We start from the raw sequence: 25,659 nt of genomic DNA on the forward strand, positions 1-25,659 counted from the left end.
CAGGACTGCCTCAGGCTGTCCATATCTCAACATCTCAGCCAGCTGCCAGACAGACTGGCCTAAGATGCATTTCTGAGAAGTATATGTAAATCTTACTTGATGAATTCCATTTTAATGCTGTAAGAGAGATTAAAATTAAAATAAATGTCTTTAATTCTTTTTTTTTTTTTTTTTTTGAGGTGGAGTCTCACTCAGGCTGGAGTGCAGTGGTGCCATCTCAGCTCACTGCAACCTCTGCCTCCTGGGTTCAAGCGATTCTCCTGCCTCAGCCTCCCGAGTAGCTGGGACTAGAGGCGCCCGCCACCTCGCCTGGCTGATTTTTTGTATTTTTAGTAGAGATGAGGTTTCACCATATTGGTCAGGCTGGTCTCGAACTCCTGACCTCGTGATCCACCTGCCTTGGCCTCACAAAGTGCTGGGATTACAGGTGTGAGCCGCGGTGCCTGGCCTCTTATAGCTCATTTACTGGATACTTACCATGTGCCATTCACTGCAGTTAAGCACTTTACATGAAGCTCTCAATCCTCAGGACCATAAGGAAAGATCAAATTTCTCCATTTCATAGATAAGTAGACTGAAGCTCTAGGAAGTTATGCAGCTTGGCTGAGGTCACCCAGCTGGAAGGTTGCCAGATTCAGCAAACAGACATATAGGAAGCCCAGTTAAATTTGCATTTCATATAAACAATGAATACTTTTTTAGCATTGCATGTCCCAAATATTGCATGCCTTATTTTATCTGGCAACCCTTCCCAGATGATAAGTAGTAGAATGTAGCCTAGAATCCAGGTCTCCTGATTCCCTGACCTTCCCGTGGGAGGACTGGGGAGTACTGCATGGAATTCTTTGGAAAGGAAAGAAACCCCTTGTACTAACTCTTGGACTCCACCTCAGACATATGGAACAGAATCTCTGGGGGTCAAGCCTAGGAATCTGCACTGGTGTTTTTTGTTTGTTTGTTTTATTGTGTTTTTTTTTTTTAGATGGAATTTCGCTCTGTCACCCAGCCTGGAGTGCAGTAAGGTGACCTTGGCTCACTGCAGCCTCCACCTCTCAGGTTCAAGCAATTCTCCTGCCTCAGCCTCCTGAGTAGCTAGGATTACAGGTGCCCACCACCACACCCGGCTAATTTTTGTGCTTTTAGTAGAGATGGGGTTTCACCACGTTGGCCAGGCTGGTCTTGAACTCGAACCTCAGGTGATTCGCCCGCCTCGGCCTCCCAAAGTGCTGGGATTACAGGTGTGAGCCACCGCACCCAGCCGGAAGCTACACTTTTTAACAAGCATCCTCACCTTCAAACCCCTACTCCCCAAGGATTTTTCTTGAACTTTGAATTTTGAGAGTACTTTTGTCTCTATGTAGCTTGTAGGTGGAGAAGCCCATATTCAGCTGTCCTGTGGCTTCCAATATTCCTAGTATGCTTTTATTTTTTCGAGACGGAGTCTCACTCTGTCGCCCAGGCTGGAGTGCAGTGGCAAGATCTCAGATCACTGCAACCTCCACCTCCCAGGTTCAAGTGATTCTCCTGCCTCAGCCTCCCGAGTAGCTAAGATTACAGGCGCATGTCACCACACCTGGCTAATTTTTGTATTTTTGTGGAGACGGGGTTTCACCATGCTGGCCACGCTGGTTTCAAACTCCTGACCTCAGGTGATCTGCCTGCCTTGGCCTCCCAAGGTGCTGGGATTATAGGTGTGAGCCACCGTGCCCAGCCCCTAGTATCCTTTTTACATTCATTCAGTCATCCATCCATAAAACTCCTTGACAGATATTTATTGTTTGAAGGTTTGTCCTGCCAGCCAGGGATAGAAAAGAGAATTGGAGGCAACCGGAGCCCTTGAGGAGCTTCTGTTCCACTGCAGGACACTGACAAGAAAACACACACAATAGGAATACAGGGGGTGTTGAGTCGGACAGCCCCATAGGGGCTATGACAGGATTTGCTTCAGAAGCAGAGGGGGCAGAGTGGGAGCGGTCAATTGCAAATTTTAGGGGATTTGCTTCTGTGGAGTCTTGAAAGGCCAATAATTGTGTTTTCCTACCAAGGGGAGAACAAACGATAATAGATATAAATTTTAGACAGTGGTTACAATTTGCAATAAGAAATGAACTTAAATGGGCCAGGTGCAGTGGCTCATGCCTGTAATCCCAACACTTTGGGAGGCTGAGGAAGGACAATTACTTGAGCCCAGGAGTTCAAGATCTGTCTGAGCAACACAGTGAGACCCCATCTCTACAAAAAACATAAAAATTAGCTGGACGTGATGGTGCACTCCTGTGGTCCCAGCTACTCAAGAGGCTGAGATGGGAAGATTGCTTGAGCTCTGGAAGGCAAGAGGTTACAGTGAGCCATGATTGTGCCACTGCACTCCAGCCTGGGCAACAGAGTGAGACCCTGTCTCAAAAAATAAAAAATAAAAAATAAAAATATGGGGGGGCCAGGCGCAGTGGCTCACACCTGTAATCCCGGCACTTTGGGAGGCCGAGGCAGGTGGATCATGAGGTCAAGAGATCGAGACCATCCTGGCCAACATGGTGAAACCCCATCTCTACTAAAAAAAAACACAAAAAATTAGCTGGGCGTGGTGGCACATGCCTGTAGTCTCAGCTACTCAGTAGGATGAGGCAGGAAAATTGCTTGAACCTGGGAGGTGGAGGTTGCAGTGAGCCGAGATCGCACCACTGCACTCCAGCCTGGGGGACAAAAGGAAGACTCCGTCTCAAAAAAATAAATAAATACATAAATAAATAATGAAATAAACATGCATTTTAAAAATGCAAATGAAAATCTGGGCATGGTGGCTCATGCCTGTAATCCCAACACTTTGGGAGGCTGAGGCAGGTGAATCACCTGAGGTCAGGAGTTTCAGACCAGCCTGGCTAACATGGGGAAACCCCACCTCTACTAAAAATACAAAATTTAGTGGGGCGTAGTGGTGCATGCCTGTAATCCCAGCTACTCTGGAGGTTAAGGCAGGAGAATCGCTTGAACCCAGGAGGCGGCAGTTGCAGTGAGCCGAGACCACGCCACTGCACTCTAGCCTGAGCAACAGAGCAAGACTCTGTCTCAAAAAAAAAAAAAAAGTAAATGAAAGAGAGTGAGAATGTAGGCTCTGGAACCAGACATCCTGGTTACATCCAAGTTCCCCCACTTACTAGCCCTATGACCATGTCCATGTACCCCACCCCATCCTTTCCATGCCTCAGTTTTGTCTTCTGTGAAACCGGGATGATCATATTCTCTTCCTCATGGTTGGGTGTGCAGGTTAAAGGAAATAATCTATATAAAATGCCTCATGCAGCTGCTACTTAGTAAGTATTAAATAGAGGTTAACATTAACAAGTTTCCTCTCTTTACTACACCTTCCCTGCAGCCTACAAATGTGTTGTAACAACTTTCCATCCTTGATCCTGGATCCTCCTCTTATTACTGACACATTACCTGTCCCCATTTGGGGCACAACTCTTTGAAAGAATTGTCTGTAATTCCCATTTCTATTTTCTCACCTCCCTGTTTCTCCTGAACCCACTCCATGGAACCTGCTCTTGTCAAGGCCACTGATAAACTTCATATTCATTTCCAGTGGGCAATTCTCAATCCTTACCCACAGCCTTTCAGGAACACTCGATACAGCTGATCCACCCTTGCTTCGTCGTCGTCGTCGTCTTCTTTTTTTTCAATTTAAGAGACGGGATCTGGCCAGGCACGATGGCTCACACCTGTAATCCCAGCGCTTTGGGAGGCCAAGGCGGGTGGATCATGAGGTCAGGAGTTCGAGACCAGCCTGGCCAGCATGGTGAAACCCCATCTCTACTAAAAATACAAAAATTAGCCGGGCGTGGTGGCGCATGTCTGTAATCCCAGCTATTCAGGAGGCTGAGACAGGAGAATCCCTTGAACCCGGGAGGCAGAGGTGGCAGTGAGCTGAGATCGCACCATCGCACTCCAGCCTGGGTGACAGGAGTAAAACTCCGTCTAAAAAGAATACATCTCTAATACTTTTCACTTCCTCTATTGCAAGTACTAAGGTCTCTCAACCTTAGGACTATTGTCTTTTTTTAAATTTTATTTTTGAGACAGGTTCTTACCCTGTTGCCCAGGATGGAATGCAGTGGCACAATCATAGCTCACTGCAGCCTCCAACTCCTAGGCTCAAGCGATCCTCTTGCCTCAGCCTCCCTAATAGCCTGGACTACAGTTGCTTGCTACCAGGCTCAACTAATTTAAAAAAGAGATGAGGTCTTGCTTTGTAGCCCAGGCTGGTATAATGCTCCTGGCTTCAAGCATTTCTCCACGTTGGCCTCCAAAAGTGCTGGGATTACAGGCATGAATCACTGTACCCAGCCACCATTGACATTTTTGTTTTTGTTTTTGTTTTGTTTTTTGGAGACAGAGTCTCGCTGTATCCTCCAGGCTGGAGTGTAGTGGCATGAACTCTGTTCATGGCCACCTCCACCTCCCAGGTTCAAGTGATTCTCATGCCTCAGCCTCCCAAGTAGCTGGGATTACAGGCACCTGCCACCAAGCCCAGCTAATTTTTGTATATTTAGTAGAGACAGGGTTTCACCATGTTGGCCAGGCTAGTCTTGAACTCCTGAGCTCAGGTGACCTGCTCTCCTTGGCCTCCCAAAGTGCTGGTATTAGAGGCGTGAGCCACCGCGCCTGGCCCACTATTGACATTTTGAACCAAGTAATTCTTTGTCACGGGGAGTTGTCCCGTGCATTATTGTAGGATACTTTGTAGCACCCACTAGAAGCCAATAGCATCCCTGATTTATGACAACCGAAAATGTTCAGATATTGAACAAATGTCCTTGGCTGGTAGGGAGAGTTGGGGAGAGGTATGTGGAGAAGCTAGAGCAAAGTCACCCTGGTTGAGAGACACTTCTCTACAGCTCTGTACCATTCTATAGTCCCCACCAACCTGTCCCTTTCTATAGTCCCAACCATGACCCTCTCTTACCTGAAATACCAGAATAGCTTCCTATCTGGTTTCCCTACTCCATTCTAGCTCTCCATACAGCAGCATCCAGGGTGATCCTTTTAAATCATCAACCAAATTTTGTCAATCTTCTGTTTTTAACCCTCAATGGCTTCCTGTAACAATAAAGAGTCAAATGTTTATGATAGTGTGCAAGACTCTACATGACCTGGCGCTTGTGCATTTCCTATCACTCTCCCCTTGTTCATTGCACTCCGGTCATGCTGGCTTCTTTGCTCTTCCTTGAACATCTCAAAAATAATCCCTCCTTTGGACATTTGCATTTGCTGTTCCCTTTGTTTAGAATGCTCTTCCCTCAGAATCTGCATGGCTCCTTCCTTCACTTCACTCAGGTTGTTTGTTCGTGTGTTTGTTTGTTTGAGATGGAGTCTCACTTTGTTGCCCAGGCTGGAATGCAGTGGTGCAATCTTGGCTTACCGCAGCCTCTGCCTCCCGGGTTCAAGCCATTCTCCTGCCTCAGCCTCCCAAGTAGCTGAGACTAGAGGTGCTCACCACACCTAGCTAATCTGTATATTTTTAGTAGAGAAAGAGTTTTACCATGTTGGCCAGGCTGGTCTTGAACTCCTGACCTCATCATCCGCCCACCTCGGCCTCCCAAAGTGCTAGGATTACAGGCGTAAACCACCGCACCCTGCCTCATTTAGGTTATTTAAAACCTCCTCAGAGAGTCCTTCCCTGACCACCCTATCCCAAGAAGCACCTCCACCATCATCCTCTCTCCCCATATGTTGGGTGATGGACATGTTGACCCACAGCCCAGATTCCCTTTCAAGGCAGGACTTGTTGCCCCAGCAGCTGGGAGTGCCATAAGCAGACAGCCTTCAGCTATCAGCTCCTTTGAGAATTGCCTCAGCTACAAGAGAGAATGTGCCCAAGGTTACACCCTTTGCAAGATATCCCACGCCCAGTGACTGATTGGGGTGGAGTAGAATGGAGGGCCACTGTGGCCCAACAGGAAGTAACTGAGATGGGCCATGTCCACTCTGGTGCTCCCCATGGGGTCGGCTGAGGCTGTAGTAGGGCCTGCCTCTCAGCTTGATTCCTCCCTCTGCCCAATCATGCTTCCTTCATCTCCCTACCAAGATGCAATCTCTATAGTCATTGAGCATGATAAGCATTGTCTCAGGGTGTGGGTCCAGTGGACCCTACCTGTGACACCCACTGTACTTTTCTTAGCACTATCTGATTTATATTTAATATCGTTTTGTATCTGCCTAAGGTCTGTGAAGGCAGATACTTTGTCTTGAAACTGCTATATCTCCAGCACCGATGCCTGGCACATACAGAGTAGTTGCTCAGTAAATACTTTTTGTTTGCTTTTTTGTTGTTTTGTTTTGTAGAGACAGGGTCTTGCTATGTTGCCCAGGCTGATCTCAAACTCTTGGCCTCAAGCAGTTCTCCCGCCTCGGCCTTCCAAAGCACTGGAATTATAGGCGTGGCCACCACACCCAGCCAGGTCAATAATTACTGAATGTTGAACGAATCATCACTGTTGCCGGTCGAGGTGGCTCATACCTGTAATCCCAGCACTTTGGGAGGCTGAGGCAGTCGGGTCACATGAGGTCAGGAGTTCTAGACTAGCCTGGTGAATATGGCGGAACCCCATCTCCACTAAAAATACAAAAAAATTAGCCAGGCATGGTGGCACATGCCTGTTATCTCAACTACTTGGGAGGCTGAGGCACAAGAATCGCATGAACCTGGGAGGTGGAGGTTGCAGTGAGCCAAGATCGCAGAGCTACACTCCAGCCTGGGCGACAGAGCAAGACTCCGTCTCAATTAAAAAAAAAAAAAAGAATTATCACTGTCATTACCTTACTACTGTTGGGGCTCAGAAAATAATACCCCAAAGTAAGGCACTTTGGCATGCTGATACTTTGAACTGAAAGATATTGGAAGGACCTCAAAAGCAAAGTCTCTTCTCTTCTCCTGTACTTTTTTCTTCTGCTTCCCTTCCTCTCCCAAGGCAGGCCATAGAAACTAGAACCCTTCTTCTCCAAAGCCAGCCATAAAACCTAGAAATAGGACTTTAACCTTCCTCCATCCTTGTGTGTAGGAGCTGGCCATAAAATTATCTGACCTACCTTGTCTGAAAATAGATCATAAGACCTTCATTTCAGAAGGGGCCCTGCCCTAAACCCAGGAGAAAGGAATGCCACACAAACAGGCCAAGAAGAATCTGAACACAGGCCTTGCTGGGTTTCCCCACTCAGTCTGTTACTATTAGATCATTCCCTTTCTGTCTAATCATGTTTCAACACAGCTGTCATGCTTCATTGAAGCTAAGCATAAAAACGAACAGTTTTTGGCTGGACGCGGTGGCTCATGCCTGTAATCCCAGCACTTTGGGAGGCCGAGGCATGTGGATCATGAGGTCAGGCGATCAAGACCATCCTGGCTAACACAATGAAACCCCGTCTCTTCTAAAAATACAAAAAAAAAAAAAAAAAAAAATTTTAGCCAGGTGTGGTGGTGTGCACCTGTAGTCCCAGCAACTCAGGAGGCTGAGGCAGAAGAATTGCTTGAACCAGGGAGGTGAAGATTGCAGTGAGCCAGATTGTGCCACTGCACTCTAGCCTGGGCCACAGTGCAACACTTCATCTCAAAAAAAAAAAAAAAAAAGAACAGTTTTTTTCTTGAGTCTTTGGGTCTTCATTTCTGAAGGCTCCCATGTCACATACAATTTTGATTAGATAAATCTGATATGCTTTTAGATGGACATGGTGGTGTGTGCCTGCAATCCCAGCTACTGGGAAGGCTATCAGAAGTTCAAGGCTGCAATAAGCCATGATCACGCCACTGTACTCCAGCCTAGACAACAGAGCAAGACCTTGTCTCTAAAACAAAAAATTAAAAGAGAAAGTTATAAATTTCTTATGTTTTCTCTTGTTAACCAGTCTTTTGTTATAGGAGTGGTGGCCATGACCCTTCTGATAGGGAGGAAAGTTATTACACCTTTCTACCCTTCAATACTCCAAGATTACTTTATGGTTGGGGAGTCCTTGGGTTATATCTAATATAAAGGCTCCAACTGTTTTTTGTTTTTTGTTTTTGAGACAGGGTCTCGCTCTGTTGCCCAGGTTGGAGTGCAGTGGCATGATCTCAGCTTCCCAAGCAGCTGAGACTACATGCTTGCACCACCACACTCAGCTAATTTTTGTTTTTGTTTTGTAGCAATGAGGTCTTGCCATGTTGCCTAGGCTGGTCTCCAACTCCTGAGTTCAAGCAATCCTCCTGTCTCAGCCTACCAAAGTGCTGGAATTACAGGCATGAGTCACCACGCCCAGCCAAGGCTCCAACTTTTTAACAGACTTGCAGGGGCCATAATCTTTTCAAAATGATTCCAGGGTGGAAACAGGTCAAGATGGTTTCAGATCTAGAGGACTTGACAGCAGGGCTCTGCTCAGCTGACAACTCTGTCCCTCTTGCTCACAAATTTAATAGTCTGTTTTCACTTGGGGAAGATGCCACCGTCCTTTGAACTAGCTACACCGCAGGCATTTTGACCTGGTCAGCCCACAGGATAAATTTTAGATTAAGCAGCTATTCTTGAGTAGTTTTACACACTTTCATGTTTTTTAAGAACATTCACATTGCTCAGGAATTTCTTCTTTTCTTTTGCTCAGGAATTTCTTAGAATGGCCATTAGATGTGGGTCACTTTATCATTCTAATTTTATATACAGGGAAACCTAGGTCAGAGGAGTAGCTTCATTCATCCCAGAAGTGTTTAGTGAACACCTTCTATGTGCCAGGCACTGGGCTGGTTATTGGAGGTTGACTAGGCAAGCTCCTTGGCCAGCAAGGGGAACAGACAGGTCCCACTCTGTCTATAACTGAGGTGTAAACCAAGAGCTTGGAGAACCGGAAGATAAAATGATTGCTTCTCTTTTAGAGTATAACCTCTGAAAAAATTTTATCGTATAGGTAACATTTTAAAAAACAAAACACAGGCCAGGCACGGTGGCGCATGCCTGTAATCCCAGCACTTTGGGAGGCCGAGGCAGGCAGATCATGAGGTCAGGAGTTCAAGACCAGCCTGACCAACATAGTGAAACCTTGTCTCTACTAAAAATACAAAACTTAGCCGGGTGTGGTGGAGTGAGCCTGTAATCCCAGCTACTCAGGAGGCTAAGACAGGAGAATCACTTGAACCCGGGAGGCGGAGGTTGCAGTGAGCCAAGATCCCGCCATTGCACTCCAGCCTGGGCGCCAGATTGAGACTCTGCCTCAAAAAACAAAAACAAAAACAAAAACAAAAACAAAACACAGGCCAGGTGCAGTGGTGCATGCCGGTAATCCCAGCACTTAGGGAGAGTGAAGAAGGCAGATCGCTTCAGCCCAGGACTTTGAGACCAGCCTGGGCAACAAGGTGAAACCCCGTCTCTACAAAAAATACAAAAATCAGCTGGGTGCGGTGGCATGTGCCTGTAGTCTCAGCTACTCTGGAGGCTGAGGTGGAAGGATTGCTTAAGCCTGGCAGGTCGAGGCTGCAGTGAACAAAAACTACATCACTGCACTCCAGCCTGGACTACAGAGTGAGACCTCATCTCGAAAAAAAAGAGAGATTAAAAAACAAAACACTTAAACATACAGGCTCTTTGGTCAAACTGCCTTTTGCTCTCTCCATTCCTTGCATTCTGAATTCCTACAGATTGCAATCATCTTCAGTGGGTGCACACTTATGCACACACAAACATGCTTTTAAAAAACAAAATATGGAGCCTATCTTCTTTTAAACTTAGCCATATTTGGGATATATCCAAAGATGTTAATTGCAGCATTATATGTAATAGCAAGAGACTATAACCCACTAAAATATCTGTCAATAGGAAACTAGATATATAGTTCCTCTGCAGAGACAGTCCCTGACTTATGATGGTCCGGTTTGACAATGGGTTTGTCACGAACTTAACAGTGGAAAAAAGTAATTACTTAAATCTGTGTATGCTGGCTGGGTGCGGTGGCTCATGCCCACAATCCCAGCACTTTAGGAGGCCAAGGTGGGTGGATCACCTGAGGTCAGGAGTTCAAGACCAGCCTGGCCAACATGGTGAAACCCCATCTCTACTAAAAATACAAAAAATTATCCAGGTATGGTGGTGGACGCCTGTAATCCCAGCTACTCAGGAGGTTGAGGCAGGAGAATTGCTTGAACCAGGAAGGAAGAGGTGACAGTGAACGAAGATCACGCCACTGCGCTCCAGCCTGGGTGACAAGAGCAAAACTCCATCTCAAAAAATAAAAAAAGTCTGTATATGCTGATATGGAACAACTTCCAAGATATACTACAAAGTGTAAAAAGCAAGCTGCGGCCTGGAGCGGTGGCTCACCCCTGTAATCCCAGCACTTTGGGAGGCCGAGGCAGGCAGATCACCTGAGATCAGGAGTTCAAGACCAGCCTGGCCAACATGGCGAAACCCTGTCTCTACTAAAAATACAAAAATTAGCCGGGCATGGTGGAGCACGCCTATAATCCCAGCTACTTGGGAGGGAGTAGCTTGACCCCAGGAGGCAGAGGTTACAGTGAGCCAAGATCACGCCAATGCACTTCAGCCTGGACAACAGAATGAGAGTCCATCTGAAAAAACAAACAAACAAACAAAAAAAAAAACGCAAGCTGCAAAACAGTGTTTAAAAAGAAAAGGAGGATTTGTGTTTGAGTGTGGGTATGTGTGAAATATATTAACACATATAAGTTTGCATATATATAAAACATTTCTGGAAAGATTCCTAAGAAGCTGTGAACAGCTTGGCTCTGGGGTGGAAGACAAACTCATTTTTCATTATATGCCCTATCATCTTTTGTGAATTTTTTTTTAACCACATGCTTTTCAATTTTTCAATTAAAAAACTAGTTAACTAAATGAAACAATAGGGCATAGACATTTTTCAATGTTTAATATTAATGTCACATTTAGCTCTTATTATTGCCAGGTAATGTTTAAGTCTTAATATCTATTAACTTGTTTATTCCCCACAACAACCCTCTGATGTGGAAACTATTATTACCCTCATTTACAGTTTTAAAAAACTGAGGCTGGGTGCAGTGGCTCATGCCTGTAATCTCAGCACTTTAGGAGGTCAAGACAGGAGGACCACTTGAGGCCAAGAGTTCAACAGCCTAGGCAACATAGTGAGGACCTGTCTCTACCCCCTCAAATTTTTTTTAAAGAACATTTTAAAAACCTCGCTGGGTGCAGGGGCTCACGCCTGTAATCCTACCACTTTGGGAGGCCAAGGTGGGCGGATCACTTCAGGTCAGGAGTTTGAGACTAGCTTGGCCAAGATGGTGAAACCCCATCTCTGCTAAAAATACAAAATTTAGCCGAGTGTGGTGGCACATGTCTGTGATCCCTGCTACTTGGGAGGCTGAGGCAGGAGAATCACTAGAACCCGGGAGGCGGAGGCTGCAGTGAGCCGGGATCATGCCACTGCACTACAGCCTGGGTGACTGAGCAAGACTCTGTCTTAAAATAAATAAATAAATAAATAAATAGATAAATAAATAAACAACAGAGGCAGCATGCCCCCAAGGTCACACAAATACCAAGTGATAGAGTGGGATTTGAACCCATGCAATCTGGCTCTGAAGTCCATGTTCTGAATCACTATGGCGATGCTACTTCTTTTCTTTTCTTTTCTTTTTTTTTTTTTTTTTGAGACAGAGTTTTGCTTTTGTTGCCCAGGCTGGAGTGCAATGGCATGATCTCGGCTCACCACAAACTCTGCCTCCTGGGTTCAAGCGATTCTCCTGCCTCAGTCTCCTGAGTAGCTGGGATTACAGGCATGCGCCACCATGCCCGGCTAATTTTGTATTTTTAGTAGAGACGGGATTTCTCCATGTTGGTCAGGCTGGTCTCGAACTCCCAACCTCAGGTTATCTGCCTGCCTCAGCCTCCCAAAGTGCTGGGATTACAGGCGTGAGCCATGGTACCCGGCCATCTCCTTCTTATTAATAGCTGCAAAATATATTCTACAAAGTGAGGGTGTCATATTTTGTTTAACGGCTCCTCCTTTGATAAGCATTCTGGTTGCTTCTAGAATTTTGCTATTACCTTCTATGCTGTAGAAACATCCTTGTGATTGACCCTTTGTCCTTTCTGCTTTTGGGTAAAGATATTTATAAGAGAATTCCTGGAAATGAAACTACTGCATCATCTAAAATTTGATAGTTATTACCAAATTATTTTCCTTTTTTTAAAAAAAACATCAATTTGTCTTCCCTTTATCTATGTATAAGAGTGAGGAAGTAGCACAGGACTCTAGTAGCTGAAATAAGAGAAGTTCGGTCCCATTAGAAAACAGTATAAGCAGAGAGAGTGACCTGTGGGTTTTTAAATTTTATTTATTTACTTTTAGAAACAAAGTCTTGCTGCGTTGCCCAGGCTGGAGTGCAGTGGTATGATCATAGTTCAGTGCAGCCTGGAACTCCTGGGCTCAAGCAATGCTCCTGCCTTAGCCTCCGTTGTGGAGGCTGCAGCGAGCCTTAGCCTCACTGTGTGTTTTTTGAGGTTAGGGATTGTCTTGTTTATCTTTGTTCAACAAATAGCACAAGAATCACTTAAGGGCTTTAAGTGGTCTGTTGATCTAGTTTACATTTGCACACATTTCTCTGGCTGCTTTGTAAAAACTGGATTAGAGCAGGGGGAAATTCCAGTGTAGAAACCCAGTTAGAAGGTTTTGCAAATATTTGTTAAACAAATAGCTATTGTGCTGTTACGAGTGCTTCTGGAAAATGGGGACAGAGAAGGTGTGAACACAACAGACATGATCCATGCCCTCCTGGGGTGGTGCGAGAGAGGCATGAATGAAGTAAACGCACAAAATGAAAATATAACCAGCTGCAATAAATGCTAGAAGCAGGGAAAAGTGAGGTGCTGTGGGAGGAAACAATGAAGGGTGGTTAGGAAAAGACTCTCTGGGGAAGGAACATTCACAGTGGGGATGGAAGGAAGAATAAAAATTAACAGAAGAGTAGAGGAAAACAAGGTTGATTTTCTAGCCCCTAAAGAGGTTCAAACAGAAATTAGCTGGGCGTGGTGGCATAAGCCTGTAATCCCACCTACTTGGGAGGATGAGGCACAAGAATCACTTTAACCTGGGAGGCAGAGGTTGCAGTGAGCTGAGATCATACCACAGCATTCCAGCCTGGGCAACAGAGCGAGACTCTATCTCAAAAAAAAAAACAGAAGTTGGAGCAATAGGCAAGGCCAGGGCATAAGAAGCCTCGAAGAGCAGGGCGCAGTGGCGCGTGCCTGTAATCTCAGCACTTTGGGAGGCCGAGGCTGGCAGATCACTTGAAGTTAGGTGTTCGAGACCAGCTTGACCAAAATAGCAAAACCCCATCTCTACTAAAAATACAAAAATTAGCTGGGTGTGGTGGCAGGCACCAGTAATCCCAGCTACTCAGGAGGCTGAGGCAGGAGAATCTCTTGAACCCAGGAGGCAGAGGTTGCAGTGGGCCGAGATCACACCACCGCACTCCAGCCTGAGCAACAAGAGCGAAACTCTGTCTCAAAAAAAAAAAAGCCTTGAAGGGCTTTAAATGGACTGTTGATCTGGTTTCCATTTGTTCAGATTTCTCTGGCTGCTTTGTAGAAACTGGATTAGAGCAGGAGGAAATTCAAGTATAGAAACCCAGTTAGAAAGTTTTGCAGAAGGACATGAAAATGAGATAAGAGTAGCTGGCCTAAAGGGGTAGAAGAGGAACCTATAAGCTAAAAGAATGTTAAATGACATATGATCAATTGCAATGTGTAGACCTTATTTGGATCCCGAATTTTTTTTTTTTTTTTTTTGTAGAGATGGGGGTCTAGCTATGTTGCCCAGGCCGATCTTGAACTCCTGGGCTCAAGCAAACCTCTGGCCTTGACCTCCCAAAGTTCTGAGACCACAGGTGTGAGCCACTGTGCCCAAGTAGATTGTGAATTTTTTAAAAACCTAGAAAAGAAAAAAATAAAATAAAAAGAAAACATCGATCACGGTTATGAGCTAATTAGAAATTTGAACTAATTTTAAGTTGGCCCTAAACCTGGTGGCTCACGCCTGTAATCCCAGCACTTTGGGAGGCCGAGGCGGGCAGATCACAAGGTCAGGAGTTCGAGACCAGCCTGGCCAATATGGTGAAATCCCATCTCTACTAAAAATACAAAAATTAGCCAGGCGTGGTGGTGGACGCCTGTAGTCCCAGCTGCTTGGGAGGCTGAGGAAAGGGAATTGCTTGAATCCGGGAGGCAGAGGTTGCAGTGAGCCAAGATCGCGCCACTGCACTCCGCCTGGGCAACAGAGCGAGACTCCATCTCAAAAAAAAGAAAAAAGAAAATGGATCTTATCCAAAAGATAACTCTGAAATATAAACTCAAATATTAACAACCAATATGATATATGGCCTTTTGCTATGCTTCATTATGATTTTTTTTTTTTTTTTTTTTTTTTTGAGGCGGGGTCTCGCTTTTTCGCCCAGGCTGGAGTGCAGTGGCGCGATCTCGGCTTACTGCAAGCTCTGCCTCCCGGGTTCCTGCCATTCTCCTGCCTCAGCCTCCCGAGTAGCTAGGACTACAGGCGCCCACCGCCTCGCCCGGCTAGTTTTTTGTATTTTTAGTAGAGACGGGGTTTCACCGTGGTCTCGATCTCCTGACCTTGTGATCCGCCCGCCTCGGCCTCCCAAAGTGCTGGGATTACAGGTGTGAGCCACCGCGCCTGGCCATTATGATTTTTTCTATACAGATATTTACATCTATATTTATTTTCATAGTTGAGATCACATTTTACATCAAGTTTAGTATTAGTGTAATTTTTTTTTGTTCAATGCAATACAATCTGTTCTATTGTGAAAGCTGAATTGAAATTAAAAGATCTATAAAAAACTGTCATTTTTGGCTTTCAAAAGCACCAACTCTCATGATCAAAAAAGGCCACAACAGGGCCAGGCGCAGTGGCTCATGCCTGTAATCTCAACACTTGGGGAGGTGGAGGCGGGTGGATCAACTGAGGTCAGGAGTTCGAGACCAGCCTGGCCAACATGGTGAAACCCCATCTCTACCAAAAATACAAAAAATTAGCCAGGAGTGGTGGCGGGTGCCTATAATCCAACTACCCAGGAGGCTGAGGCAGGAGAATCACTTGAACTTGGGAGGCAGGGGTTGCAGTGAGCTGAGATCCAGCCTGGGCAATAAGAGTGAAACTCTGTCTCAAAAAAAAAAGGGGGGCCGGGCGGTGGCTCAAGCCTGTAATCCCAGCACTTTGGGAGGCCGAAGGCGGACTGAGGCCGTGAGATCGAGACCATCCTGGCTAACACAGTGAAACCCCGTCTCTACTAAAATACACAAAAAATTGGGCCGGGCGCAGGCGGCGCCTGTAGTCCCAGCTACTCAGGAGGCTGAGGCAGGAGAATGGCGCAGAAACCCGGGAGGTGGAGGCGCTTGCAGTGAGCCGAGATCGCCCACTGCACTCCAGCCTCGGCGACAGAGCCAGACTCCGCCTCAAAAAAAAGGGGGGGCCACAACAGTTAGGATTGTATTACTTGATTTTATTGTATACTAAGTGGGCACAGAGCAATTCTCCTTATAAAGTACACAATTACTCAGAACATTTTAAATAATGCACATTAAAGCAAGTATTCATTTTACAAGTTGTTCTGCAATCTAAACATACAATAGCTTGGAGAACAACACTTAGAAAACAAAAGCCAATGTAAAAAGACAGATTAAAACAACTAGAGGCCAGAGCGGTGGCTCTCCCCGGAAATCCTAACACTTTGGGAGGCTGAGGCAGAAGCATCGCTTGAGCTCAGGAGTTCTAGACCAGCCTGGGCAACATAGTGAGACCTCATCTCTATTGAAAAAAAAAACTTAAAAATTATCTAGGCATGTTGGCACACACCTGTAGCCCCAGCTACTCAGGAGATTGAGGTGGGAGGAGTTGGAGACTGCAGTGAGCCATGATTATTATCCCACTGCACTCTACCTGGACCACAGAGCAAGAACCTGTCAAAAAAACAAAACACACACACACACACACAAACCAAGTACAATTAGAACAGTATAGGTTTTATACGGCTTGGATTTCACAGTTTTCTTAACTGCATCATCAGTGTCAGAAATTTCTCCAGCCTGGTGCAGTGGCTCACACTCATAATCCCAGCACTTAGGGAGGCAAAGGTGGATTACTTGAGCCTAGGATTCAAGACTAGCCTGAACAACACAGTGAGACACCTCCCCCTACACCTGCCTCTCTACAAAAAAAATTTTTTTTTTTTTTTTTTTGAGACGGAGTCTCGCTCTGTCGCCTGCTGGGAGTGCAGTGGCCGGATCTCAGCTCACTGCAGCCCGGCCTGCCGGGTTTATGCCATTCTCCTGCCTCAGCCTCCCCAGCAGCTGGGACTACAGTTGCCCGCCACCACGCCCGGCTAATTTTTTGTATTTTTTTTAGTAGAGATGGGGTTTCACCATGTTAGCCATAGATGGTCTCTGATCTCCTGACCTTGTGATCCCCCATCTCGGCCTCCCCGGTTGATTACAGGGCTTGAGCCATCAGCCTGGCCAAAAAATTCTTAATTAGCTGTGATGCCAGCACCTATAGTCCCAGCTACTAGGGAGGCTGAGGTGGATCACTTGAGCCCAGGAGATGGAGGCTACAGTGAGCTGTGATCCCACCACTGCACTCCAGCCTGGGTAACACAGCAAGACTCTGTCTCAAAATAAAAATAAAAAAAAATGTGTGTGTATATATATATGTGTGTGTGTGTGTGTGTGTATATATATATATATAATCTTTAAATTTAAATTTTAAAAAATCTTAAATTTAAATTTAAATTTTAAAAAATCTGTTCCTTCAGCTGGCTCCTTTGCTCCAGATTCAAGGAAATACCTTCTCTTCCTGGTTTCATTTCACCTTCTGGATCCATCCAATTATCTAATATCAATTCCCCTTTAAAATCCCAAACACTGGCGCGGCATGGTGGCTCACACCTGTAATCCTAGCACTTTGGGAGGTCAAGGCAGGCAGGAGGTCAGGAGTTCGAGACCAGCCTGGCCCACATGGTGAAACCCTGTCTCGACATAAAAGACAGAAATTAGCCAGGCATAGTGGTGAGTGCCTGCAGTCCCAGCTACTTGGGAGGCTGAGGCAGGAGAATCACTTGAACCCCGGAGGCAGAGGTTGCAGTGAGCCAAGATCATGCCATTGCACTCTAGCCTTGGGGGACAAGTCTAAAAAAAAAAAAAAAAATCCCACACACTAATGTACTTCATTTTCCTAACCTGAAACATCAGGTTTTCATCTGTGCTGCTGCTGCTGTTCTCTTTGGAAGATGACAGAGCTCTTCAAGTTTCACCAGTCTTTTGCTTCTTCACAGGTCTTTCTGGAGCAACCTGCTTTTTCCTCTTTAACTTTTTGTCAACATCACTGTCAGAACCACTGCTAGAAGAGCTTGAAGAAGCAAGTTCCTTTGATTTGCGCATTGCTGTCCTCCACTGCACTCCAGTAGCCAAACACCCTCCTGCTTGCTCACTGGCAACGCTGGTGTATTACTTCTTCTTCTTCTTTTTCTTCTTTTTTTTTTTTGAAATAGAGTCTCACTCTGTCACCCAGGCTGGAGTGCAATGGCACAATCTCAGCTCACTGCAACCTCTGCCTCCTGGGTTCAAACAATTCTCCTGCCTCAGCCTCCCAAGTGGATGGGATTACATGTGCCGCCACCACACCTGGCTAATTTTTGTATTTATAGTAAAGATGGGATTTCACCATGTTGGCCAGGCTGGTCTTGAACTCCTTACCTCAGGTTATTTGCCCGCCTCAGCCTCCCAAAGTGCTGGGATTACAGGCGTGAGCCGCCGTGCCCGGCCTGCTTCTTTTTTTTTTTTTTTTTTTTTTTTTTTTGAGACGGAGTCTCGCTCTGTCACCCAGGCTGTAGTGCAGTGGCCGGATCTCAGCTCACTGCAAGCTCCGCCTCCCGGGTTTACGCCATTCTCCTGCCTCAGCCTCCCGAGTAGCTGGGACTACAGGCGCCCACCACCTCGCCCGGCTAGTTTTTTGTATTTTTTAGTAGAGAGGGGGTTTCACCGGGTTAGCCAGGATGGTCTCGATCTCCTGACCTTGTGATCCACCCGTCTCGGCCTCCCAAAGTGCTGGGATTACAGGCTTGAGCCACCGCGCCCGGCCTGGCCTGCTACTTCTTAAAAGTTTATAGTAATAGATAATGCTGAGGCACCCTGGGACAGTAATGCCACTGAATACCAAACTAGGACATTTTTTAGAGTGAAAGGGGACAAGATCTGTAAACCTAGATTACCCTAGAGAGGTGAGGTTGCTTGCTTTAATACTTTGGTTGCCTTATTAATTTTTCAAAAATTGTATCCTACTTTTTTGGTTTTCAAAATAAGAAAGACATACTTGAATAAAGTTATTTCCTCTTCAAAGTCTTCCTAGATTCCACTTTTCCCCATGCTGAGTTAAATGCCTCTCTTTGGTTCTGGGGCAGTGGTTCTCAATGCTAGGGGGTGGAGTAAAGCTCCATTCCAGTAAAGCTGGAATTTTGGTCCTTTCTCCCCAAGGGACATTTGGCAATGTTTAGAGACATTTTGGGATGCCTGGGTCACAGGGAATGCTACTGGCATCTAGTGGGTAGAGGCCTGGGATACAGCTAAACATTCTACATTGCAGAGGAAAGCCTACTCAACAAAGAATGATCAGGCCCCAAAACTTAATGGCGCCAAGGCTGAGAACCCCTGCTGTAAGATATGTTTGTCACAGCACTTCATAAAGACAGCTGTAGGCCAGGCGCGGTGATTCACACCTGTAATCCCAGCACTTTGAGAGGCCGAGGTGGGCGGATCAACTGAGGTCCGGAGTTCGAGACCAGCCTGACCAACATGGAGAAACCCCGTCTCTACTAAAAATACAAAATTAGCAGGGCATGGTTGCACATGCCTGTAGTCCTAGCTACTCGGGAGGCTGAGGTAGGAGAATCGCTTGAACCCGGGAGGCTGAGGTTGCAGTGAGCCAATATCACGCCATTGCACTCTAGCCGGGTCAACAAGAGCAAGACTCAGTCTCAAAAAAAAAAAAAAAGACAGCTGTAATTGTCAACTGGTTGACCTACCCAGCTAGACTGCAACTTCCATAAAGACAAGTGATACATGTATGTTGTGGAGTGTTTGGCATGCTGTTGAAACTTAATAAGGATTGAAGGAAAGTGAGAAGATACATCCAGATTCAAATTTAGGGACCTGTGAGATCATGCGTTGGTTTTTTTTTTTTTTTTTTTTTTTTTTTTTTGAGCCATTTCCCACCTCCCTTTGGGTACTAATCAGTCAACTGATAAGCATTTCATTCATTCAACTATCTATCTTATCCATCGATCATCATCATCTATTTATTTATTTTTGAGACAGGGTCTCTCTCTGTCACCCAGGCTGGAGTGCAGTGGCACAATCACGGCTCACTGCAGCCTTGACCTTCCGAGCCCAAGTGATTCTCCTGCCTCAGCCTCCAGAGTAGCTCGGACCACAGGCACTCGCCACCATCCCCGGCTAATGTTTTTATCTTTTGTAAAGGCGGGGGTCTTGCATGTTGCCCAGGCTGGTCTCGAACTCCTGGGCTCAAGCGATCCTCCCGCCTTGGCCTCCCAAAGTGCTGGGATTGCAGGAGTAAGCTACCGCGCCCGGCTGGAAGCCTAATTTATACTTTTTTAAAGATCATGCTGGCTCCTCTGGGAGAATATATAAAACATCTATTATACTCAGAATCTAAAACACTTGCCATAAGGTAGTTACACTCTCGGCGACCTACTGTCAAAAGGGAAGCCTCCCAGAAAAGATGGGGGCGCTGTAGCTGCCGGGTCAGCCGAGTCCACTCTCTGGTACTTTTAGAGACGTCGGTCGCTTCCGGGAGAGGCCGCGTCTCCCGCGCCTTCCTCTCTATCCGCCGCCGTCTCTGTGGTCCCCGGGGCCCCGCCCTTCCCCGGACTCTGCCCAGTGCTGAACTCGGGGCCGCCGGGTTCCAGAGTCCCTCGGGTCTCAGGTCATGGCGGTCCCGGGGCCGGCGCCCGGAGCTGGCTCCAGGTAAGCAGGACGGTCGGGGAGGAGGTTTGGCAGCAGGAGTTCGGGGCTGTGGAGAATGGGCTCTCCTGCCCACCGTGCCTCGTCCGCCGCCCTGGCGCCTCCATCTCGCACCCACGACTTCTGAGAGAAAGAGGAGCTCTTGAAGGGGCGTCCGCCCTCCCGCCGCTCAAGGCCGTTCCGCACCGGCCGCGGCCCCCTCCGTTCTTGGCCGGACTTGTGCCGTCTCCTGCACCCGGTGTGGGACCCTCTCTCTCGCAACTGGCTTTCTTTTTTTGAAAAAAGAACCTCAGGTGCACAAAATTGAGTTAATCCTTCTCAGTTCTTGACACCCTGTGGGCCAATGCAAGGCTCCTTGTTTATTTTATCACTTCCTCTCTTCGTTCCTATTGCCAGACCCCTTTCACTCCCCTTTTCAGACAGCCACTCTGGTGTGTTATATAAGTGGCTTTACGGTCCAACTTGTGTAAATTTGTGCACGTGTTACTTTGAAATCTATATAGTGGTTTCGAATTCCTAGATAATATGCTGTGATTTTTCTTTAAATCTTTTTTCCCAACGTTGTGTTTTTGAGTCCATCCTTGCTAGTCATCTCGTTTTCACTTCTGAGTGCTGCCATGGTGATGACCTGGAGTCTCCTAGTGGTAGCACTAGATTTTTTTTTCTTTTTTTGAGACGAGTCTCGCTCTCTGTCGCCCAGGTTGGAGTGTGCGGTGGCCGGATCTCAGCTCTCACTGCAAGCTCCGGGCCTCCCGGCTTTCATGCCATTCTTTCCTGCCTCAGCCTCCCGAGTAGTTGGGGACTACAGGTCTCACACCTCCCACTTGCCTTCTGCAGGGTCGGGAGTTTCCACCTTGTTAGCCAGGATGGTCTCGACCTCCCCACCCCTGCGATCCTCCGCCTGAGCCTCCCAAAGTGCTGGGATTGGCGGCTTGAGCCACCCATCCGCCACCTAGATTTTTTTCTAGTATTAACACCTAGAGGCCAATTCGTCATGAAGACTTGGCAGTTGTCTCCAGGATATTGGTGCATTTCTCTGGTGTCCACCGGAGAGTTGGGTCCCACCATAACTTAATTTTACGGACTTGCCCGGTCACACCGGTGCGGGCTTCACGACAGATAGTAACTCAAAGCCTCTGAGCTCTAGTATCCGTCCATCGTCCGGGTGGTTGGTTTTAAAAATGCCGACCGTCTGGTGGTGTAAGGTGGTATCCCATCGCGGTACATTTCTTTTCTTTTCTTTTTCTTCTCTTCTCTTCTTTTCTTCTTTTTTTTGAGATCTGAGTTTTGCCTTGTTGCCTGGGCTGGATTATGCGGCACGACCTCGCTCACGCAACCTCCACTGGCCTGGCCATCTTTCTGCCTCAGCCTTCCTGAGTAGCTGGGATTACAGGCGGCGCCACCATACCCAGCTGTTCTTTTTTGTATTTTAGTACATGGCTGTCTCAGTCTGGTCTCAAACTCCCACTCCCAGGCATCCACCCTGCCTCAGCCTCCCAAAGTGCAGGATTACAGACGGCTCACTGGCACGGGCCTGCATTTTCATGTGTTTATTAAACATGTGGGTTTTCCCTTTTTGGAACGCCTGCCATATCCTTTCTCCCACTTCTATATGGATTTCTATGTTCCTGGCTTGCAGGAATTTTGTAGGCTCTAGATATTACATCCTGGCCATGCCCGTGTGGCTCACACCTGTCATCCCACTGCAGGCTGAGGTGGTTGCACCACTGGAGTCCACAGGAGTTCGAGACCAGCCTGGGCAAACATGGTGGAAACCCCATCTCACCAAAAATACAAAAATTACTTGAGCATGGACGACGCTTGTACTCCCAGCCACCAAAGAGGCCGAGGGAGAATCGCTGAACCTGGGAAGGGTGAGGCCGCCCCAGCCAGACAACGCACGCAGCCTGGGCAATTTATGAGCAAGACCTTGTCTCAAAAAAAGATTTTAGGCCGGGCTGTGGCTCACGCCTGTAATCCCAGCACTTTGGGAGTCGCAGGCAGGCGATCACTCCTGAGGTCAGGAGTTCAAGACCAGCCTGACCAATATGATGACAAAACCCCGTCTCTACTAAAAATACAAAATAGCCGGTGTAGAGACATGCTACTGTAACTCCTGAGCTGTCAGGAGGTTGACAGGAGAATCTTGAACCGGGCAGATGGCTGCAGGAGTCGCAGATCACCATTGCACTACAGTCTGGGCAATGAGCAAAACTCCGCCCCAAAAAAAAAACAGAGATTTAAAAGTCCTTGTTGGTTTTATGCGCCTGCAGATACCCTTCCACCTCCAAGTCTTTTTAACTGACCTATGGCACTGTGTTGAATAAAAAACATTTAACTCTAATGAAGTTAAATTCATCGGTTTCCTTTGTATAGGTTTTTAAGGTACCTCTTCATTAAGATATTTTTCTACATTTCTTTCTACTAACATAATAGTGCTATTTTCACATTTAGATTTTAATCCACGAAGTTTTTAAGTTTTTTGGGGATCGAGTTTCGCCTTGTTGCCCAGGTCTTGTTGCAATGGCACAGTCTCACCACTGCAATTCCTGCCTCCCGAGTTCAAGCACTTCCTCTTCACCTCGCCTCAAGTGAAGCTGGGATTACAGTGCCACCAGGCCTAATTTTGTATTTTTAGTAGAGATGGGGTTTCACTCATGCTGGCTGTGACTGGTCTCAACTCCTGACCTCAGGTGATCCGGGCCCACCTTGGCTCCCCAAAGTGCTGGGATTACAGGCATGAGCCATTGCCCAGGCCTAAGTTTATTTTTGTAAATGGTTTGAGACACCTAAGATTTTTCCACTGTTTTCGATACCACCAATATCTTCCGACCCAATTAATAACCACACTTAATTAGCAAATTAGAGAAGCTGTATAGCATGTTAAGAGTGCAGATTTTGCCGGCTGCGGCTCAAGCCCGTAATCCCAGCACTTTGGGAGGCTGAGACGGGCGGATCACGAGGTCGTGAGATCGGTGACCATCCTGGCTGACACGGTGAAACCCCGCCTCTACTAAAAAATATCTAAAACTTTAGCCGGGCGAGGTGGCGGATGCACCAGTCCCATATAGCTACCGGGAGGCTGAGGCAGGAGAATGTCGTGAACCCGGGAGGTGGAGCTTGCAGTGAGCTGAGATCTGGCCACTGCACCCAGCCTGGGCGACAGAGCGAGACCACCTCAAAAAAAAAAAAAAAAAAAAGAGTGCAGATTCTTGGAGAAGCTTGACTGTGTTCAAGCTCAAGGCTGCCACTCACCAGGTGTAAGTGACACAAGACAAGTTACTTCACCCCTTTTGCCTCCTCGCTCCTCATCCATACAATATAGGATATAGTCCCTATTTCCTAGGGTCGTACATTAAATGAATTACACATGCAAAACATTTAGAATAGGCACATAGTGCATGCTTCATAAGTGTGCTAGCAGTTAGTATTAATGTGTCCTTTCTTGTGTTGTAACCTCTATTGTGTGCCTATGTGAACATAGGTGTTTGTTCTGTGGGTTTTTTGTGCTGGTTTTTGTAGGTTTTTTGGTCTGTCTGTTCTGTTGGTCTTTTCGCTCGCAGGTTAATACTTCATAGCATTATTCTAGCTGCAATTTGATATGTCTTAAATACCTGATGGTTTGGGTCTCTTTCCTCCTCCTCTCCTGTTTTTCATAATTGCCCTAAGCTAGGGGACCCTTTATATTTCCAGGCCAGTGCCCTCAGCTTAAGTCCCCGCTTTCTTTGATTGCAGGTATTACAATGAATTTATAGATTGCTTTTAGCTGTTTTTTGAGAGACAGGGCCCTGCCCCACCTGCGCTGGGAGCAGTGGCAAGATGCTCTTTTTGTTCTACTGCAGCCTTGACTTCCTGCCTGGGCTCTGCTCAGTTCTTTCTGAGGCTGGCCTGGAGAGTGGCGCCATTGCCCTGCCACTTTGTATTTTTGTATGGTTTGTCTGTAGGCTGGTCTCAAACTCCTGGCTCAAGTGGGACCCTGGGCTCTCCGAAAGGAATGGGATTACAGGACCTAGTCAACACGCACTCCATAATCTGCTTTTTGTTAGAACTCGAGGTCTTGGCTGGACGGGTGGTCATGCCCTAGGACCTCATGCTGGGGAGGCTTGAGGCTATAGATCATGAGTTTGAGACCCAGCCCAATGCCAACATGGTGAAAGCCTGTCTCTACTTGGGGTAAATATAAAAAAATCAGCCAGGTGGTGCATGGTAGGCACCTGTAATCCCAGCTACTCGGGAGGCTGAGGTGGAGACCAGATGAACCTGGGAGGAGGGGCAGCAATTCCTGGCACCACACCACTGTACCCAGCCTAGGCAATGAGGGACCCGTCCTCAAAAAAAAGAAAGTGTTGAAAGAACTGAGGTCTTCATAATGCTGCCAGGCTTGTCTTTTCAGGTTCCTCTTTCGTCCTAAGTACAATAGAGCTACCTTCCCCAAAATGCCCATTATGTTATTTTATTTATTTGTTTTTAAAGAAGCGGAGTCAGCACATCCCTGCAAGCTGGAGTGCAGTGGTGCCTCTCAAGCTCTGGAAACCTCTGCCTCAAAGGGTTCTGTAATACTCTGTCTCGGCCTCCCTCCGGGAGTGGCTTTTTCAGGACTGGTAACATGTCTGCATACGCCAGTATTTTTATTATTTTGGTAGAGATGGGTTCTTTTTCCATGTTGCCCAGGAGTCTGGGACACCCTGACTCAGGTGATCCACCCACTCAATATCCCAAGTGCTGCTGGGATTACAGGGCATTGAGACACTGCTGCACCTGTTAAATATAATAAGATTAACTCCTGGATATTTGATAGTTTTCTGTGTTTCTTATTTTCTTTATATTTTATAGTTGATTATTTATGCTTTGGTATAGAAGAACACTAATGATATTTGTATATAATGACATTGGTAAACTCTTTATTTTCAACAGTTTTGTCATCTAATTTACTTGTTTCCTGTGTAAATGATCACATCATCTGCAATTACTGCAAGTTTGTTGGTTTTTGAGATGGGGTCTCGCTCTGTTGCCCAGGCTGAAGAAGTGCGTGTAACAGATCTCAGCTCACTTCAACTTCTGCCTCTTGGGTTCATGCAGTTCTCTCTCCTGCCTCAGCCTCCCCACAAATAGCTGGGATTACAGGTGTGCCACCATACTTAACTGATTTGTGTTTTACCCCCACCCCCAGTAGGAATGGGTTTCATGTGGCCAGGCCAGTCCCTCCAAACTCTGGCCTCAAGCAATCCTCTTGCCTGTGGCCTCCCAAAGTGCTGCTTGAATTACAGGCATGAGCCATGGCGGCCAAAATTTCGCTTTGTCGTGGGTCTGTTCCCAGCCTACCATCTTCAGCATTGGAAACCATTCTTTCTCATTGGCCTGGACCCTTGCAGAACAATGTGGATCACAGCTTAATAACTACTCCCTAAGGCAAGCAAGTGAGTATCATCTTGAGCTTTTCTCTGCCCTCCCCACCTTCTCTTCAGGCGGTTGGATCTCACCAATTTCTCAAGCGGTTCTGCAGATACTGAAGGTTTTGTTTCCTTCTTGAATGTCCTGGAATGCCTTGATGTTTCCTGACCCTTTTTGTGCCTGACCTACTGGGGGAGTGAGTGGG

General features: G+C 46.7%; 1 protein-coding gene across 14 annotated transcripts in view; it reads left to right on the forward strand.

Annotated features, from left to right (window-relative positions):
- The first annotated feature begins 19,881 nt into the window (after positions 1-19,881).
- The window catches only part of LOC101011797 (ATP-binding cassette sub-family D member 4), a 41,293-nt gene continuing 35,515 nt past the window's right edge, over positions 19,882-25,659 (forward strand). For 12 of the 14 annotated variants that reach the window (XR_649912.2, XR_002523430.1, XR_002523429.1 and 9 more), the window contains exon 1: positions 19,882-20,066. Coding sequence is in view for 9 of the 14 variants with exons in the window: in XM_009211952.3 (XP_009210216.1) it covers positions 20,029-20,066 (38 nt within the window). In the remaining 5 variants the exon portion in view is untranslated. The remainder of the gene's footprint in view (positions 20,067-25,659) is intronic. The other 2 variants (XM_009211953.4, XM_021941388.2) reach the window with 1 other exon arrangement.

The sequence above is a fragment of the Papio anubis genome, chromosome 7, assembly GCF_008728515.1.
Source record: "Papio anubis isolate 15944 chromosome 7, Panubis1.0, whole genome shotgun sequence".
Taxonomy (NCBI): domain Eukaryota; kingdom Metazoa; phylum Chordata; class Mammalia; order Primates; family Cercopithecidae; genus Papio; species Papio anubis.